We start from the raw sequence: 19271 nt of genomic DNA, 5'->3' as shown, positions 1-19271 counted from the left end.
TGTAATAATTGTTCAACACAAGTTCACCTAATGATGGCGCTGACCACGCGCACCACCTTCCCCAGAAAAGGGTACACCAAAGGACATTAATCCTTGAAACTTCTAAGCATAGTAGTTATATGCAGACAACCTCCCCTAATGAAAGGGTACACCACATTAACAATGTGTGATGTAACTTCTTCAAAGGGTAACAACAATGCCCTAGGAAACAAAACTTTGGCACTGACTGGCACCACAATCTCCCCTAAGTAAGGGTACACCATAGAGTACTAACCCTTAGTACATGAATGGGGCATTGATTAAACATAAACACCCTAGCTGCCCAAGCAGGGTGAAACACAGGATACACACCCTGTGAGACCAAGACTACAACATCCCCTATACATATATACAGGGTACACCACAAGGTATAACATCACCCTAGTTTCAAACTATGGCATTGACTAGCCACACACCCCCCCCCCCCCTAAATAAGGGCACACCGTAGGGTTAAGACGTTGCCTTAGGAACCCAACCCAAACTCCCGATGGTAGGGTACAACATAAAATAACCACTAACAAGAATACATAAATGGGAAAACACTCTAACAACCTACCAGAGATAGATGGAACAATCCATTATGCTCAACAGACACACCAACCCACAACAAACACTGAAATACAAATAAGTTGGAGCATAAGCAAATGAAAAAAACAAAAAACAAAGAGTTTAGCTCCAGTGAGCGATTTCTCACCCGAGGTTTTCTTACCCAGGATTGACCATAAGCTCCGATGAGTGACTGCACAACAGGAAACGTGGGGTGACGTGCAGGCAAGTCCTGGATACTAATGACGTTCTGATTAACATACAAACGAGCAGCGTGTATATTTCTCTGAAGCAGAGATCGTGTGCTGTTGTTGTTTATCTTCTTTTTACAACAGTTCCGAAGAACAGATGCGCCGTGTAAACTTGAGTCCGCTACAGAGGAGACCGATCGGCGTTTAATTTCCACTGAAGACCAATTAGACGAACAGGTTACTATAGTAACGAAAATGGCTTCCTTCGTGACGTGTGCACAGTGAAGAACAGAGATTGGTAGAAGTCACGTAACCAACCGTGTGACCTCAATCGGAAAGAAAGGGACAAGTAGAAACACCTGATTGGAGGCTTGAAAAGGCTTCATCGATTCCTTCCACCAACTCCCTTACACATTCCAAAACGTCATCAGAAAGGCAGAGGAGATCAGGGAGTGCAGAACAGATGAGAAGAAAAATGCCGTTGGTAATGAATGAGCGGTCTCGCGACTTTCACACCAAACAGGTAAACCACAGTCAACTTTGGTGCACTTTAAACTTGAGACTATCAAACCAAGCAGGTAGCGTACAAACAGGATAATAGATTTCGTGACCCTTCGCTCCGGATAATCGATGCTGATGAGTTAAAACACTCAAAACTTCCGCACAGTCACTTTTAAGTAATAAAGATTTAATCTCTCACCACATTGTAGTCAGTTTCTTAACGTCTTCATAGATGCGGAGAGTGATCGTGGGAGAAATATCAGCCTTAAATTTGTCATGTGTTGGCATGTTCGAAAGATGGCAGTTAAACTGCCATTAATGCGTGAGCCATGTTGAACACTAAAGTAGACAAAGAAAAATACATCGAAACCCAGGTTAAACCCGTTTTTCCATAGATGCATGTCCGGTCCGATACTACGGATAGTGGTGGCTGTTGTGAAGGGAATACTGCTTGCGCCAAGCACATCCATGAAAGTAAAAGCAGGAAGCGCTCACAGAAGAAACGTGCCCACACTGTGGGAGAACACAGCTGTCTCACAAGTCCCACAGTAATTGTAGCGAGGGCGAAGTGTCAACGTGCAAAAGCAACAGAAACGCAGCAGGTTTATCAGGCCAGCTGGGTCTTACTTGCTTTTATGGCTGGAGGCAGACAATCTCCAGATGAACGCAAGATGGCAGTTAAATTCTTCACAAAACAAACGCCCAGGATACAGGCTGTCCAAGGTGAAAAGGACACTGGTGGGGTTTACTGGGCGTTACTCCTATTCCTAGAAATGATTAGTTTTCTTCAGTTTTACACTTTAACTGAGTCTTAGAACCGTCCTTAGTTTCTTAAATGATTCAATCCTCTTTCCTTGCAGCGTAGATTAGTCCAAACTGTGGTACATAAATGATGATGCGTAGTCCAGGTGTAGTAGTAGATCCCTCTTTATTAGCAGGTAGATAGGTGGCAAGTTATAAGGTAAGAAGATACAAAGGAGAAACCCCACCAGGAGCGAGCTACCAGCTCCTCAGCCTGACTTGACCAACTGACAATCTCAACACAGTAAGGCACTCAAACATTCCATGATGTCACAGGACATTCTAATGAAGTAGTAGAGAGAGAAAAGATATAGAAATCATTTACCACACAATGCTTTTGGGATGACAATGATATTCATCATTAAAAAGCAGAAAGCCACCTCAAATACTGGCTGGATATTGAACAGGCAGTTGCTATACATTAATTGAACCTTTTACTTATAAGTTTATAGTGACTGAACATCTCACGGGTCTGTTGAAGTGATTCCACCGAGAGGTTTGTCTTCTTTCACTATCTCTACCTTTTTTTCCTAACTGGTGTCTGCTCTGTAGCTTTCAATGACTAATCGTATCAAAAGCAAATGCAGTCCGGATTTGATATCCCTAGTAATAATTGCATTGCTGATGAGCACTGCCTCCTGATTAAACATTTTACATGTCCAAAATAGGTTATGTGTTGTAACAGTAGCACAGGTTTCTGTGCATTTCCACACAGTGGTGTAAATGTTATCTATGCCATATTGTGCTTTTAGAACATCACTGATGTACTAATACTCTTATTACTCCTCCTCATTTAACAGATGCTCATAAATGCCACAAATGGAAAGAAATGTTAAGCAATACAAAAAAGACTGCAGATATTACTTGTTTACATACCTTTTGAAGTGAGCATGTCCATGTTTACTGATTTGTCTGTTTTCTGGCAGGTTATAGTCATTGGTTTTGTTCAGGGTGTGGGACTTTTTTTGTAACATATGGCATGCTACAAGAACCTTCAGCCTAACGCTGCCTTACTTGAGTAGGCATGCTTTTGGATGTAGAGCTAGCTACAAATTGACATTTGATCAAATGTGTTGTGAAAGAATTGGCGCAAACTTCTGCTTTGCCATCCATTGTTGACCTAAGGTTTTCCTTCTCACAGACCACCTTCACAACGCCCTCCACGAAGCCAACAATCTAGACCACCAGCTGTTCACTCTGAGTCACATATAAGATCACCAGTATCTGCCTCCCAGTCGTACGGCATTCCATCACGCAACATGCCCCTGGAAAAGCTGTCCTTTTCTGAAAAGTGCTCAAATTTGTGCTCCCGAAGAGGTATCTTATTTTTCAAGGCATTGTGCATGAGTTGACAAAGCATGCTTTATTTGAAGCTACATTAATGAAGAGGTTGATTCTGTTGTATTATACTAAATCTGTTGGATCAACAACTATTACATACATATGTTGCTGTTAATTTTTTTTTGGTAATAACAAAAGCGTCCGTCAAAAATTCTCCTGAATTCCACAAGTCATGGGGGGCTACATTCACAGATTTGACCCATCTGCATCCCACACAGTTTTGCCAAGAGAACTGTTTACACATGATGGATCCACCCCACGATTCATAGACTTGGCATTGGCAAAATGTTCCTTATTTTTCAAATGTAGTTATGAATGCAGACAACCATAAATGGGGGACGAAATACAGCGTTCATGAAATTATGGTTTTGTGTCGAGTTGTGGAAATTTGAGGGTTGAGATGGGTGTGTAAAAAGAAAAGAACACAAACATGTATAGTTGTAGGTATTCTGAATAAATCTGCACATAGTTTGCCGCCATGGGAGGGCGGGAGTAAATGCCTTTCCATGGATGCTGCAGACAATGTCCATGGTGATGATCTTGTGCTAGAATGAGCAAATAGAGACCTTTTTCCTATAGTTTGGCAAAATTACCGTGTAATCATTACAGTTTTGCAACATGGCACAACCTTTTATAATCTAATAACAATCATGGTGAGAACTTATTTTGTATTCGGAGGCTACAATCATCAAGAAAGTGTACTGAGGTTCTAGTTGTGTTCAAACATTTAACCTTGTATCAAAGGTGGTCTTTGGGAGAATCGGTTCTCCACTGGGTAATAGATATATATATAATCTCTCCCTTTCTTACTTGTAAGAAAATGTTTGTGGATGTAGATGCACATGCTTTGTATACTCATGTCTTCTTGTGTTGGATCCAGATGTGATCTAGTTGTTTTCCTTCGAAGAAGTCTTTCGGGTCACGAGATTGTGACTCCTCCTCTTTGTGATAATGCACACGGACATAGACCCACATTATTGGGTTGTTTTCTTTCCACTGTTGGGTTTGGACATGTGTGCCTGTGCTCTGCGTCAAAACATTTATTATGCTCTTTCCGGGTCGCTCACCCTAGTTTGTATGTTTTTTTTCTTGCACACTCCAACTTGCGTATCTAAGTTTTTAAAAAACATTATCAGTTGTTTGATCGACAAGCAACAAACTATACCCGTAGTCCTCAAGGGCCTCACCCCTGGGTCTACATTTTGATCCCCTCAAGGTTCATCAGAGACTGCCCCGCTGGTGATGGAATGGACACCTTTCCATCGCTGCCTGAGCAGCCATACCAAATACCCCAGAACTGATCTCCATCAGGGCTATAACCTGTGTTTGCCACTGGAACACAGGGAGGAGGATTGTGAGGCCTGTTGCTCTTTACGCTAGAAGACTCTGAGACTATCTGGCACATCAAAGAGAAACGCATCAGAGGGATATATCGAAGACAGTCCTGACACCTTCAGCCTTCAAAATGTCGAGGAAGAAGAGGAAGAACTCCTTGAGGAATTCATGGAGGAGTAAGAGGCATTCTTTATTGAGGGCAGCTCCGAGATCAACTTTGAGATGCAGGACGTTCCACCAGCTCAACGAACGGTGAGTACAGATTCTCCTATCCCTCAACCTAAAGGAGATTTGGTTTATACTGAGCACAGTGCTCCTGATCCACCACTTCTTTCAGACCTCGTTCGGCCTTAAAAGAATGATTAGGATACCCAAACTCTCATTCGGTGCCAACACACCAACCGAAGTAATCAGCATCTACCACCTTAGTGCTAAGTTAACCTTTGGTGCTGAGAAGCAGCTCCATCTTCGGCACCAACCACTTTGGCGCTGAAATAAAAACTTGCCCTAACCAGCTCCGAAATCTGACTCCGGCAAGCCCAGGAAGTCTATTCTCCATAAGTTGCAGGAGAAACTGGATGCACGCCAAAAGCAGATCCATATCCAGCCTCGTTCTAAGCCTATTATTGCTAAAGCTTCAGTTTCGGAGAAGCTATCGCTCCTATCTGTGCCCGATCAGAGGACAAAGTAGGACAAGGTCACCAGTCCTTTACACCCATCTCCACCCCTACTCCTACCCCTCTTTTCACCACCTCCACCAGATTCACCATCTTCACCTTACTTGCAGGAAGATCCTTTGAAAATCACACCTCAAGGGTCCCCACACTCCTTCATACTTGGGCATGGGATGACACGTACATCCTGTCAGATCTTTTCCATATGGTCACTTTCCATGACGTGATCCCACTCCTTTAGCAAGGCAACTTTCTGTCGGCCCTAGACTTACAAGACACCGATTTTCATCCAGTACATCGCAAATACCGAATATTTGTGATAACAGGCAGACATTACCACTTCAAAGTCCTTCCTTTGGGAGTGACGACGGCAGCTCAAGAATTCACCAGATAGCAGTGGTGGCAGCACATTTCGGGGGCTATCCTAAAGACACAGGTGGGATTAGCCTATCTGAATACAGAACAAATCCATTTTTCTCAGCCAATCAACAGTTGACAGTCAGATCTGTTATGCGCCTACTGGGTATGATGGCGTCATGCATCGCCATTGTCTCATATGCACGGCTGCTCTTGCGTCCGCTGCAGGAATATCTAGCACAACAGTGGTCTTAGTCACAGGGTCAATTAGAGGAGCTAGTAAAGATGGACAGCCACACTCCTCGCTCTCTGCAGTGGTGGTGTTGTGTTTCGGTTTAGATGTCCTTATATAGGTGTTCCCGACACATGTCCTTATATAGGCAAAATTCGCATTGTTCTTATAGGCACAAGATCCCAGCCCTTTTTTAGGCATTAGCCATGCTCTCCAAATATGACATGGTCTCCTACATCTGTCCAGCCCAACGTCACAAGAGTTCTTAGAAACCAGACCCTTAAGCTGTTGGGAGTTTCCCAGGATTATTGATTTCTCCAAGAACTCATTTATTATGCATGAACCGCTATATCCTAAGGGTTCATTTGTGACGTCTTCCTCTGCCTGACATTACGTCAATGCTAACATTCCTAGCCACCTACCAGGTATAAATATACCGTCCATTGGTATGGCAAAATACGGCGGTGGCAAGCAAGGAGGAGACCTCGACTTTGAGGAGCCTGTGTTCCGGCCTGACGCACTCACAATACCCTGTCATCCCTGCTCGCAGAGAATCCAGCTTCCAGTGTTCTGACTCCCTTCGTGGGCTGTTAGAGTTCGAGACCCAGAAAGAGATTCCCACCTCTCTCATTCTTAAGGTATGGAACTGACTAGAACCTCTTGGCATACCAAACTATAGCTTACCAAACTATAGAATACGGCATCTACTTCTTACCTTGAACTACACTTAGGTTAGGTAGAACTAGTTGAAAGCATCAGGCGAGTATCCACATTTTAGCCTGGTTATTTATGTATATGTATACGAATATGTCTCATAGCTAAAAGACAATGCTATTGCAGTATTTCTTTTTACTGCTTACGCTGTACGTAATTTATCTTGCATACTGTCTTACAATTGTAACAGCTCATATCTCTTACACTAGAAACAAGACTGGTCAATAAATCCTTTTATTGAAATGCCGGTCTATCTCTTTCTGTGTAACTCTGAAGAAACTAAGCATGCACGATTGACTGAGTGAAACTGTTATCTATTGTTTCCACGATTCTGAGACGTGTTCCGATTCTAAAGGGAAACAAAGTTTGCATGTTTATGCGGTTGCCAGAAACTACTCCCTTCTTGTTTTACAAGGAGTTTCCAGTGGCCTCTGAGTTAGCTGGCACAAAAAGTAATTAAGTTTAATGTACTCAATAGGGGCCTCAGTCCTTTGCCAAAACCATATAGTGTATATTATTCCAATGCGCAGAGCCTATTGGGGAAATAGGAACTACACTACAGTGGATCTTAAACAGCCTGTTTGACAGCCTTTCCTGGACCTTGTTCCCCACATCATCCTGACAATGGATGCATCACTGACGGGCTGGGTTGCTCACTTACAGAGCCTCACAGTCCAGAGTCTCTGCGACACCTACCACCAGGGCCAACACATCAACTACTGTTAGAAATTGTATTTCTGGTTGGCTGAGGATTGCGCCAAAGCCAGGCAGAAACCACCACTCTAGTTAGCGTAAGGGAGTTACACTCCAAAGATAACCCCTGCTCACCCCCTTGGCAACGTGACACGAGCAGTAAGGCTGATCCCGGAGGCATTGTAAGTTAAGCATTTGCGCACGCACCCACCAGTAACAACATCCCAGGCTCCCCACAAAAGGAACTCCGCAGAAGGTTATATCAAAAATAGCCTTTGTATTCTCAAAACACATTAGAATAGTAATCACATTATGTACACTGTGCCAACTGGCACTGGGCAATATTTACAAGGGATTATGTACACCTGACAGGGCCACACGGACCACTGTCAGCATCAGCACTTGGTAAAGAAATAGAACAATAGGTAACTTGGTAAAAGTAAAATAGGTCATAAAACGCACGACCAATAAACCCTGGTAATCACTGTACTTTGAAACAGTCTGTACCATGAAATCCATCATGCACAGTATCCCACAAATCTAACTACAGTAGACCCTCACCACCTAAGTAAAACCTTACACTAGGGGCATAAATCACACAGGGAAGTATCCTCTTCCTAACATGAACCTAAACAGGTAAAACAACCTCCTATGCAGAAATCATATCTAGAGGTATGAAACATACTACACACAGTACATTTCCTAACACCCAAAAAGCATTAGCACATAATTCAAATCAAGGTCCAGGTTGCGCCACTGCGCCAGAACCTAAACGTTGCAGCTGCCCAGTACTTGCTGGGCAGCTGAGGACAAGAACAGGGCCTAAATGCTGCAGCTGGCACTAAGTGCTGAACAGCTGTGGAAGGCCACTGTAGGGGCGAAGGAGTGTGACTCACTCCTGAGTCCAAGTCCTTGAAAGGAAAACCTAAACGGTCCAGCTGCTCACTACTTGCTGGGCAGCTGAGGACAAACCTGCGACCAGGGCTCTCGCTAGACCTCAGAACAAAAACTGCACCAAAACGTTGGAGCCCTCTGGCTCTGGAACAAACCTATGCACATTTTTGGGAGCCCTCTAGGCTCTGGTCACCAATTGGCATCTTGGGGAGCCCTTCTAGGCTCTTAAACAACTGTGCCCCCAAGAACAACGTTGGAGCCTCGTGGGCTCGAAACAAACAACTGGGGCCTCAGGAACCTTGTGGGCTCGAAAGAAATGTGCTTCTGCAAACTGGGGGAGGAACATTAAAAAGGCAAAAGGTTCAGGGGTGAACCTGCCAGAAGTGCCAAGTCCAACAACTACCTAGAGCTTCAAGCTGTTCACTTACCATTGAAAGTGTTCCTGCCTCACCTGATCGGCAAGGTTGTCTTAATCCAGACGGACATTGACAACCATGAACTGTTTTGGGGGGGGGGGGGGATTCTCCACCGTTATCACACCTATCTCAGACCATTTGGCGTTGGGATCTACACCATAACATTTCCCTGTTAGTGGAACACCTCCCAGGAACAGACAACGATTTTGCAGACCTCCTCAGCAAGATGCAGCAGCAACTCCACAACTGGGGATTTCCACAAATCGATCTGTTCACTACCACAGACAACCCAGATTGCCAGAACTTTGCCTGTAGGTTCCTACACCCACTATCCAATGGCAATGTTCTATGAATTAATTATTCAGGGGTATTTTGCCTATGGCTTTCCGTTTCTACATCCACCTCCTCTTCTGTTTCTGTTTTTTTTTATCCTCATTTGTGCAACAAGTAGATGAGAAGAAATGTGGGTTCCCTCTTTTAAAACTTTACAAACCAGGTACTTCCCCCAACTCTAAGTTAGAGTAGATATGATCCTGTCTTCACGTGGGGGCCCATCCTGCTACCTCCAGATGCAATGGGAAATGGACTCTTGAATCTGCTTAATTTTTGCAGGGAAAAAAATAGCTATCGAGATCACCCATGGCTCGGAAAACTCATAATGTGAGGCACTGGCCTTCGGAGTCACAAACTCCTTGACGATAGTAAAAATTTCCCTGCAGGAACTGAAGGCGGACTCGATTCTTGCTGCATAATAGTTCTTTTTTTTTTTGGCCAAAATATCAGCATGATAGATCTTGATGGTAGCCCTATAAGCGGCCTTGGCCTCTGGATCATACTGCTTGCTCCAGAGCCTCTCTGCTACCTTGCAGTTTCGTCTGGAAAGTGCAAGAGAATCAGTAAACCAAGGCGCGGAGGTCCGCCTAGCAGTCGTCCGAGGCGCAATAAGAGGAGCAAGATCATCTAGCCGCTCCACTAGCCACTTCAGTAGTTCGGCGAGATCCCTCTCAAGATCACATGAGAGATGGCAAGGATGCTCCAAACAGGCCTGTGCAAGACTCTCAGGGGTCACCCGATGATAAGCCCTACTCGTTTGCCTACAATGATTAGGAATTGCACCCAGGAGTTAACTAACACCCTGGATCTGGAAGCTAATCAGGAAATGGTCCGACCAGAGAACAGGGATGGGGCTGGCCATAACCAGAGGAATAGTAGAAAACACCTGGTCTAGTGTATGGCCCCTATTATGGGTCGGAACTGATAAGTAGGGAACGAGGCCCAGGGGGGCGGTGGTATCTATGATTTTAATCGTTTCACCGTCTCGCCCATCCTCCATATGCATGTTAAAGTCCCCGAGAACAATACAATGTTCAGTCTTTAAGCAAAGTGCTGTAATTAATGCCTGCAACTCCACATAGAAGGGCCCTTGCTGACCTGGAGGTCTATAGACCAGGAGCCCAGAGAAAGATTGATGGGAAGATAGGGCAATAGAAAAAGCCAAGGACTCACAACCAGAGATGGGTGCCATGGGAGTGACCACACATGTGGCAGATCTATGAACCACAATCGCCACTCCTCCGCCCCTCCCAATAGGTCTATCATGTCTGAAAATAACAGTCAGGCGGGATAGCAATCGCAATATCCGGGTTGGAGGACTCACCCAACCAAGTTTCGGTGAGCATTAAACAGACAGGTTTTTCATTGGTTAACAGCTCAAAAATATCAGGCGCATGTCTGCCCAAGGAGCGTGTATTAAGCAAAAGACACTTGTAATTAGCAATGGACTTCGGGCTAAAAGCCCCGCTCACCGAGGAATTACCAGGGAGCCATCCACAGCCAGGACATCTGCGTTTGCCTCTACACCGCCCTGGAAAGACCACCTGACACGAGGACATATCTTTCCTGAGTGTCAGAAGATCCAAAGACTAATAGGAGAGCCTAGATCCAGCCGCACCCGTCCCACCGTCCGCCTCCGTGACGCGGACGGGCGCAGACGGGCATGACTCTGGCGCGACTCCGGCGCAGGTCCGGCGCATCCGCTGTGTGGAGTCATAGCCATCCTTTATGAGCGCTGCTAGAGCGCGTCACTCACCAGGCCACACCCAATATGGCCGCCAAAGTCGGAAAAGCAGCCCTCGGCGTCTGTACTCGGTCGAGAGCTGTCTGGGGTCAGAGGGAGGGGGGAGAAGGTAAACAGAGCGAAGGGGAACACAGAGGGAGTCTCTGCACGCTTATTAGATCAAGCGTCAGAAATACGTATTTTTAAAAGCATTAAAACGCTAAAAAGCGCAAAGTACAGAGGAGAGACCTCCCGGCTACCGCCTCAGGAGGGAAAATTAGCTGCTGTAAGGAAACACCCACACCGGCTCTCAGAACCCTTTATGAGCGCTGCTAGAGCGCGTCACTCACCAGCCCACACCCAATATGGCCGCCAAAGTCGGAAAAGCAGCCCTCGGCGTCTGTACTCGGCCGAGAGCTGTCAGGGGGAGGGGGAGAAGGTAAACCGAGCGAAGGGGAACACAGAGGGAGTCTCTGCACGCTTATTAGATCAAGCGTCAGAAATACGAATTTTTAAAAGCATTAAAACGCTAAAAAGTACAGAGGAGAGACCTCCCGGCTTCCGCCTCAGGAGGGAAAATTAGCTGCTGTAAGGAAACACCCACACAGGCTCTCAGAACCCTTTGAGCGCTGCTAGAGCTCGTCACTCACCAGCCCACACCCAATATGGCCGCCAAAGTCGGAAAAGCAGCCCTCGGAGTCTGTACTCAGCCGAGAGCTGTCTGGGGTCAGAGGGAGGGGGGAGAAGGTAAACAGAGTGAAGGGGAACACAGAGGGAGTCTCTGCACGCTTATTAGATCAAGCGTCAGAAATACGAATTTTTAAAAGCATTAAAACGCTAAAAAGCGCAAAGTACAGAGGAGAGACCTCCCGGCTTCCGCCTCACGAGGGAAAATTAATAAATAGGAGCATAAACCCATATACATACCCACATGTATATGGAGAACCTCTTTTACATACCCAGACATAAATATTTTGTCGTTTTAGAATATACATGAATTTTCATTTCCTTTTAGTTTAATATCTAAATATATTGTTCTATGCCTATAGAAAGCATGAAAACCACCTAATCCGTATAACACCTAAATATTTTGTCATATTAGAAATATATACATTTTTACACATATATATTTTTTACATATTCTCTAAAATACGAAATATATTTTAATACTCATAGAAAGCGTAAAGAGCAATAAGCTTAGGTAGTGGTACGTATAATCATATACACATAATGACTTATATTTATTATCATACAAAGAAGCATTATCAAAGGGGGCGTGCCTCCGCGCCGGATACCCGTGGGCCTATGCAGCTGTTATTAGGTAACCACCTGACACCACTGCTGCAGCTTTGCTGGGGCTACACCTGTGCCTGTGTGGGGGAGAAGGAGGGGGCGACCCGCACCCAGGGAGATATCGGAGGCACTAGTGTTTGCTGCTCCCCTGCTCTACTTGTTGCTACCAAATGGCCATCTTGTCTCCAGATCACTGTCGGAACACAAGTCCCCAAAGCCTCCAAGGTGGTGGTGGTGATGGTGGGTGGTGGGGGGGGGGGGCACTGAGCTCCAGGGGTACCCTCAGCTTAACACATTCAAGGACTCACTAACTGGGTCTGGGAGAAGTCAGTTTTATAGGTACGCTTACTCGTGCGTTCACGATATTACACATGGTGTATGCATTCTGTGTGTGCCGCTGTGTGGTCTTCAGGGTGGGGTAGGGCGGGAGCAACTGTATTACGTCATGCACACTTGCACAGTGTAAACCGCATGTAAGGTGGCCGGTGGGGCCATCTGATCGGTGGCAAGTGAACTGAAGCTTCAGGTCACAGTTGAGATTAAAACAAGATGAAACATACTCTCTATATCACAATCACACGCCTTGTTCTCTCTTCTCATTCAGTGGGGGTAGGGAGCTGCTGTGTTTTTAGGGACTCCGGGTTACCAACGCCAGGCTTGATTATGCAGACTTCACTTTCTAACACCAAGCAAATGATGGGCATAGAACGGAAAGGCACTTCTAATCCCAACCTCTGCACGGTGGCAGGCAGAGATTGTTGCATCCATTAAGAACCGATGCAGATTTCTGATAAAGACAAATGCACAATTTGCAAATATGATCGTCTTAATTACCCGTCTGCTGGCTCGTCTAAGCCCATGGAAAAGACATTTAGTGTATAAAGTTCAACAAAACAGAATTGTAGCAAAGGCACAGAATGTTTAAACTCTGCATAAACGTTTTCTGAGGTTATATTTGTATTACAAGTGAGCTCGCAAATTGCCTTAGTGAAAAAGCTTCGTACTGCATAAATGAACACTAAATCTACAACAACAAGGCTGGACAGGCCGTACCGGGAGGCTGGTAGGGTAGAGGCCCACTTTTGTTCATCATTTCATTTCATTTCATGAAGCTTTATTCGGTACATAAAACATGACCATAAAAGCACAAGCAGTACAATACAAAGCAGCAAATACAGGTTAAAAATGCAGGTTAAAACGAAAGTTAAAATAGACGAGTTATTAAAATATCATACTTTTTCTATATTCAAATGATTTATATATAAAAGTGGCAATATAAAAACATTTGTCCGGGGAGTTCATATTATAGATCAACTTCATTGCATCTTCCACATTATAGATACCATACTTTACAAACAGTGGTTTCAAATAAGTAACCCGAACATTCAAGAAAAGGGGGGAGATTAACATAAGGTGCAGGGTGCTTTGTTTCGAGTGCCCGTCACATGGGCAAGGGCCAACAGGGTACTTTTTGGTTGAGGGAAGGCCACCAGGACGTGGGCCATTTCAAATCTGAGTCTTGCTAAGACAAATCTATGGCTTGATCTAGTTACCATATTCAGGTACAGCTGGTAGCCTTCGCTTTCAATATATTTATTGTAAAGCTGGACTGTTGTAAGGCAACCATTCGCTGCAGAACGTTTTTGGGACCTATGTAACATAAAAGTATATTTAATTTCTTGTTTAGAGATAGTTCCAACGGAACATGAATCTAACAATATGTTGATCCCATAGATAGTTTGGAAACTGTCGACAACATATTTTAGCCAGGGTATCTTAGTACAGTTTTCCAGGTTGAGACAATCCCTGATAACAAGTTGATTAAACACTGTCTCTTCCTTGCGCCAAATCGATTGGAAAAGCATCAAAGGCCTTAGCGGGATGAGGTTGATGGAGCGGTAATTCTCCAGTATTAGGGGTGTCTTTCATAGATTCACATGCTTGAATATTCCCCGTCGTCGAAGTGGGAGTCCCACGGTAAATAAAATAGCAATAATGCTAACAAATATATATATATATAAATATATAAAGTATCATATAAGTAGTAAAACAGATAAAATATATACTGAAAAACCTTTACAAAGGTTACTACATAGGAATGCATTAGAGAGAAAAAACTCATTTGCAACATATCAGTGTCATTATGTTAGTCCAAACTGCAGCCAATCAGGCTCAAGCACCCTCTAGAACCTTCTCCTCAGAAGCTCAAGCCCTCAGATTTTCTACCGCACGTCGTGTGAAGGGAGTCTCCCTGAGCTCTGCTCAGTTCTTTTCCATTTATCTACTCTTCTCAGTTTTTCACAAGATGTCAAGTAAGAAGTCTTTATTTAGACCTTGTTCCTCCTGTGTGAAATTACGTTTATTTGAGAAGGACCCTCATGACAAGTGCATTTACTGCCTATATCCTGATCACAAAGTGGTTGATTGTAGGTTATGTAGAACTTTCAATCCTAAAACCCTTAAGGACAGGGAGGGTCGCCTTCTATTATGGCTTAAGCGCCTTCAAGATAAGGACACGGTGGTTTCTGACGCAGAAAGCCTTCAGTCAGCTCCTTCTTCTGTGGCTTCTAAGCGTGGCAGTGTTCAGGAGTTACCATCTCCTTTCCTAAAGAAAAGAAAGCTGGCTTTGACTGTGGCTGCAGTGCCACCTACTACTTCTGTGCCTGTTATAACTACGCCCACGAGACCTGGCTCTCAGGCATCTTTTCCAGCTTCTATTAAAGTGGTTACACTTTTAAAAGCGCGGTCGTCGACGGGCTCGTCGACGACCACTCCGACGACGAGATTGGCTGCTGTGGCTTCGTCTACGACTACAGTCACGACGACATCGGCGTCGTCATCGTCGACGAGAGTCTCGACGACGGCTCTCACGTCGACGAAAGCCTCTGTTTCTTCAATCCCGTCGACGATCCCTATCATATCGTCGACGAAGAAGCCATCGTCGACGAAGAAACCATCATCGTCAATTCCATCGTCGACGAAGGCCTCGTCGACGGCTAAGCTCCCGTCGACGACGAAGCTCCCGTCGACGACGAGGATTCCGTCGACGGCGACGACGAAGATTCCGTCGACGAAGGTTCCGTCGACGAAGGCGCCGTCGACGAAGGCGCCGTCTGTCTAAGATGCCGCCTACAACACAATCACCGTCGACGGCCCAGTCGACGTCTACCACATAGTCGACGACAACATCGTCGACGAGCTCGTCGATGAGCACATCAGCGACAGTAGTGCCTACGCCTTCTAGGTCCACGGAGACGCCTACAGACTCACCGTCTACGGCGACTGCTTCCAAATCGTCATCTTCTACGCAGGGCTCTGCGTTGACAGCAACTTCCAGTTCTTCATCCTACGCCAACATGCCTTTAGTGCCCTTGGACACTTCAGTTTCTGCTGTACAATCCTCATTCAATAAGGAGGAAGATTCCGCTTTCCACTTTCAATCCCCTGCTCTACAACCGCCACTTCAGTTGTTCGTGTCAGACCATGAGACTGAGTCAGTTCCGGATGACACTGTTTATGGGGATGCCCGGAGTCCATCAGATTTGATCATTAAATGCCAGGACACTACTTCTGAAGAAGAAGAAGAAGTTGAGCAGGTAGATCAGCACGAAGACCAATGCGTGCAAATTCCAATGACGTCTATTCCAATGACACTTTTCTCTAACCTCGATTACAATAGACGCTTTCCACCTACCCCCCAGGGTACTCCGGTTCATGAATCTGCTGATGTAGCACTTTCGCATCAACCTCTACAAACACCTCCTAGACAGTCTGCTCCGTCAGTACATTTGAGTGCTCCTCTATCTCCTAATCCACATACGGACACTGACTCAGAACCAGAGAGAGAGGAAGGAGAGGTTTATCAGGATTCAGATGGTGAGCAGGATCCTTATATGGCGGAATTCGATAACTATCGGGTTCAAACACCCTCGCCACAACAGGGCACTTCAAGTGATTCACCTCCTGTGGACATCGCTAGTTTTCATAAGCTTATGGACAAAGCGGCGGACCGCTTCAAGTTGTCAAGGGTCCAGCGTGACGAAGAATGTTTTCTGTATGATTTTAAAAATCAGCCTTATAAGCAGGTGCATACCATACCAATTATAGAATTTATCTGGAAGGAAGGGCAAAAGATTATGAAGGCTCCTAACTCCTTGCCGGCCCAAATACCTAGATTGGAGAAAAAGTACAAGGCTCCAACTGGCTCGCCTGCTTGTCTGCTCTCTCATCCAAAGCCAGACTCAGTGGTGACTCAGGCAGCACAACGTCGTGCACGCAATCCTGCAGCGCCTGTCACTTCCCCTCCCGATAGAGAGGGTCGACGATTGGATGCAATCGGAAAGAAGTTTTCGTCCATGGCTTCAACTTCAGCCCGTGCTGCGAATGCTCTCGCAATTTTGGGTCGTTTCGACCGACAAATGTGGTCAGACATGTCCATCTTTCTTGCGCAGCTTCCAGAGTCATCCAAAGCGGAAGCGCTCCAGGTCCTTCAGGATGGTCAAAGAGCTTCGGAGGAGATTATAGACTGTGCTGTGGATGTGGCGAATACTGCATTCCGTATCCTTGCCAGTGCGGCGGCGCTCCGACGCCAGGGATGGTTAAAATCTACATCTTTCAGACAAGAGGTCCAGTCAATGATAATTGACATGCCGTATGATGGCGAATCTTTGTTCGGTTCCCAAATCGATGCTTCTTTGGAAACCATAAAGGAGGATACCGACACGGCAAAGTCGCTTGGATCCTTACAATTTAAGAAACAGCCCTTTCGTGCAGCACGGGGACGGGGCACCTCATCCAATTTTTCCCGAGGAGGACAGTCACAGTACCGCCAGTACAATCAGGGAAACCAACGGTACTCGAATCAGCAATCTGCTCGTCAACAACAATCCAGACCCTATAGAGGAAAGTCCAATTATAGAGGTGCCAACAACGCCAACAAACGACAATGACTTGCCAGTTCAACAGGATGTTGGAGGTCGAATCTCGCAGTTCTACTCTCAGTGGTCTCAAATAACATCAGACCAATGGGTGTTGGACATTGTGCGCAAGGGTCACGCCTTGGAATTCACAGAGTTTCCTCCTCCATCTCCGCCTTCGGGTCCGCCACCTCCCCATCTAGAAGAACTGCAACATCAAGTTCAACTATTATTAACAAAGGGTGCAGTCGAAGTGGTTCCTGTATCTCAGTGGGGGAAAGGCTTCTATTCGAGGTTCTTCCTCATTCTAAAGAAGACGGGGGAGTGGCGTCCCATTATGGATTTGAGGTATCTCAACCTCTTCCTGAAACAACAGTACTTCCGCATGTTAACGTTGTCAGAAGTCTTGCGGTTTCTCTGCAGCGGCGATTTATTGACGACAATAGACCTGCAAGACGCCTATTTTCATGTACCAATCATTCCTCAACATCGAAAGTACTTGAGGTTCAAAGTGGGACACAATCACTATCAGTTCAAAGTCCTACCGTTTGGCCTCAGATCAGCTCCTCGTGTGTTCACGAAGGTTCTGGCCCCGGTCATGGCTTATCTGCGTCTTCAGGGAGTCCAAATATTTCCTTACCTGGACGATTGTCTTTTAAAATCCCAATCCGCAAGCCAGCTGCATCACGACACACGTTTGTGCCTCACCCTCTTCAATTCTCTAGGGTTGACCATCAATGTAAAGAAGTCACATTTCACACCTCTGCGAAGCAGGACATTCCTCGGGGCTGTTATAGACACGGACGTGTCAAAAGCGTTCATCTCCACCGAGCGGAGACAGAAGATAGTTCATCTGGTCTCCACCATCAGATCAAGAAAGTCAGTTTCAGTGCGAATGTTAAAATCATTTCTGGGGATGGCATCATCTTGTATCGCACTGATCCCGAATTGCAGGTTACGTACCCGTCCTATTCAGGAGGAATTGGACCTACAATGGCGACAGGTGTCGGGGTCGTTCAACGACCAAGTGACAGTCACAGCTTGCATGAAGACCAGTCTGCTCTGGTGGGAGCAACGGACCAATCTGAGCCAAGGGGTCTCTTTCCTTACCCAGACTCCAGATCTGACATTGACCACGGATGCGTCCATGGACGGATGGGGAGCCCATCTCCTGGACCTTTCCATCAAAGGAAAGTGGACGGCGACTCAGAAAACCTGGCATATCAACAGGCTAGAATTGCTGGCGATCTTCCTAGCGCTAAAGGCTTTCTTACCAGTGGTGCACGGAGAATCGGTGCTGGTTCAAACAGACAACACCACCAGCATGCACTACATGAACAAACAGGGAGGCACAAGATCTCAGCCCCTGTCTTGTCTTGCCCAAAGGATTTGGGAATGGGCACTTCGTCACCACATTTCTTTGACAGCAGTCCATCTGCCGGGAGCGTCAAACATACTGGCAGATTCCCTAAGCAGGTCTGCGTCATCCACTCACGAATGGGAGTTACACCAGCCGACTCTGGACCTCGTGTTCCACCAATGGGGTCATCCCAAGATGGACCTCTTTGCAACTCCAGTGAATCGGAAATGCCAGATTTTCGCCAGTTGGCATCCACATCCGGAATCCAGCGGCAATGCCCTACTCATGGATTGGACCGGCCTATTTGCCTATGCGTTTCCACCACTCCCATTGGTGCCAAGAACGTTGTGGAAGATGCGCAGGCAACCCTGCCGCTTGATTTTAATCGCCCCACGTTGGCCCAGACAGGCGTGGTTTTCAGAACTCCTTCTAATGTCCCAATGCAAACCCATTCGTCTCCATCCACGTCCGGACCTTCTGACAATGGACGGCGGACAAGTTTGTCACCCAGACCCGTCAACGCTTCAATTGTGGGCATGGAACCTGAATTCATTGAATTTGCCTCTTTAAGTATACCTCAAGACTGTAGAGACATTCTAGCGTCAGCTAGAGCTCCATCAACAATCAAAACATATAGGTTAAAGTGGAAACATTTCTGTCATTGGTGCGCAGCATCCAACGTACACCCTATCAGTTCCACTCCAGACCAACTGTTACCGTTCTTTTTAAGTCTTGCTCAGTCTGGTCTTTCACATGCCACATTGAGAGTCTTTTTGGCGGCCATCTCACGCTACCGTCATGATGGCTCTACGTCTCTCTGTTCATCCAGAATCATCCGACAGTTCTTTAAAGGACTTTTCAGGAAGTTCCCTCCGTTAAGGCGCCCTCCTCCAGCGTGGCACCTCAACGTGG

General features: G+C 45.9%; 1 protein-coding gene across 2 annotated transcripts in view; it reads left to right on the top strand.

Moving 5' to 3' along the window:
• Positions 1–19271, top strand: part of LOC147722748 (MARVEL domain-containing protein 3-like) — a 300764-nt gene that overhangs the window by 151738 nt on the left and 129755 nt on the right. For both annotated transcript variants that reach the window (XM_086965216.1, XM_086965217.1), the window contains exon 3: positions 3220–3395. In XM_086965216.1, the coding sequence (XP_086821342.1) occupies positions 3220–3395 (176 nt within the window). The remainder of the gene's footprint in view (positions 1–3219; positions 3396–19271) is intronic.

The sequence above is a fragment of the Lissotriton vulgaris genome, chromosome 4_1, assembly GCF_964263255.1.
Source record: "Lissotriton vulgaris chromosome 4_1, aLisVul1.2, whole genome shotgun sequence".
NCBI lineage: Eukaryota > Metazoa > Chordata > Amphibia > Caudata > Salamandridae > Lissotriton > Lissotriton vulgaris.
Note: the sequence above shows the minus strand (reverse complement) of the source record. Positions and strands in the feature narration are given on the sequence as shown.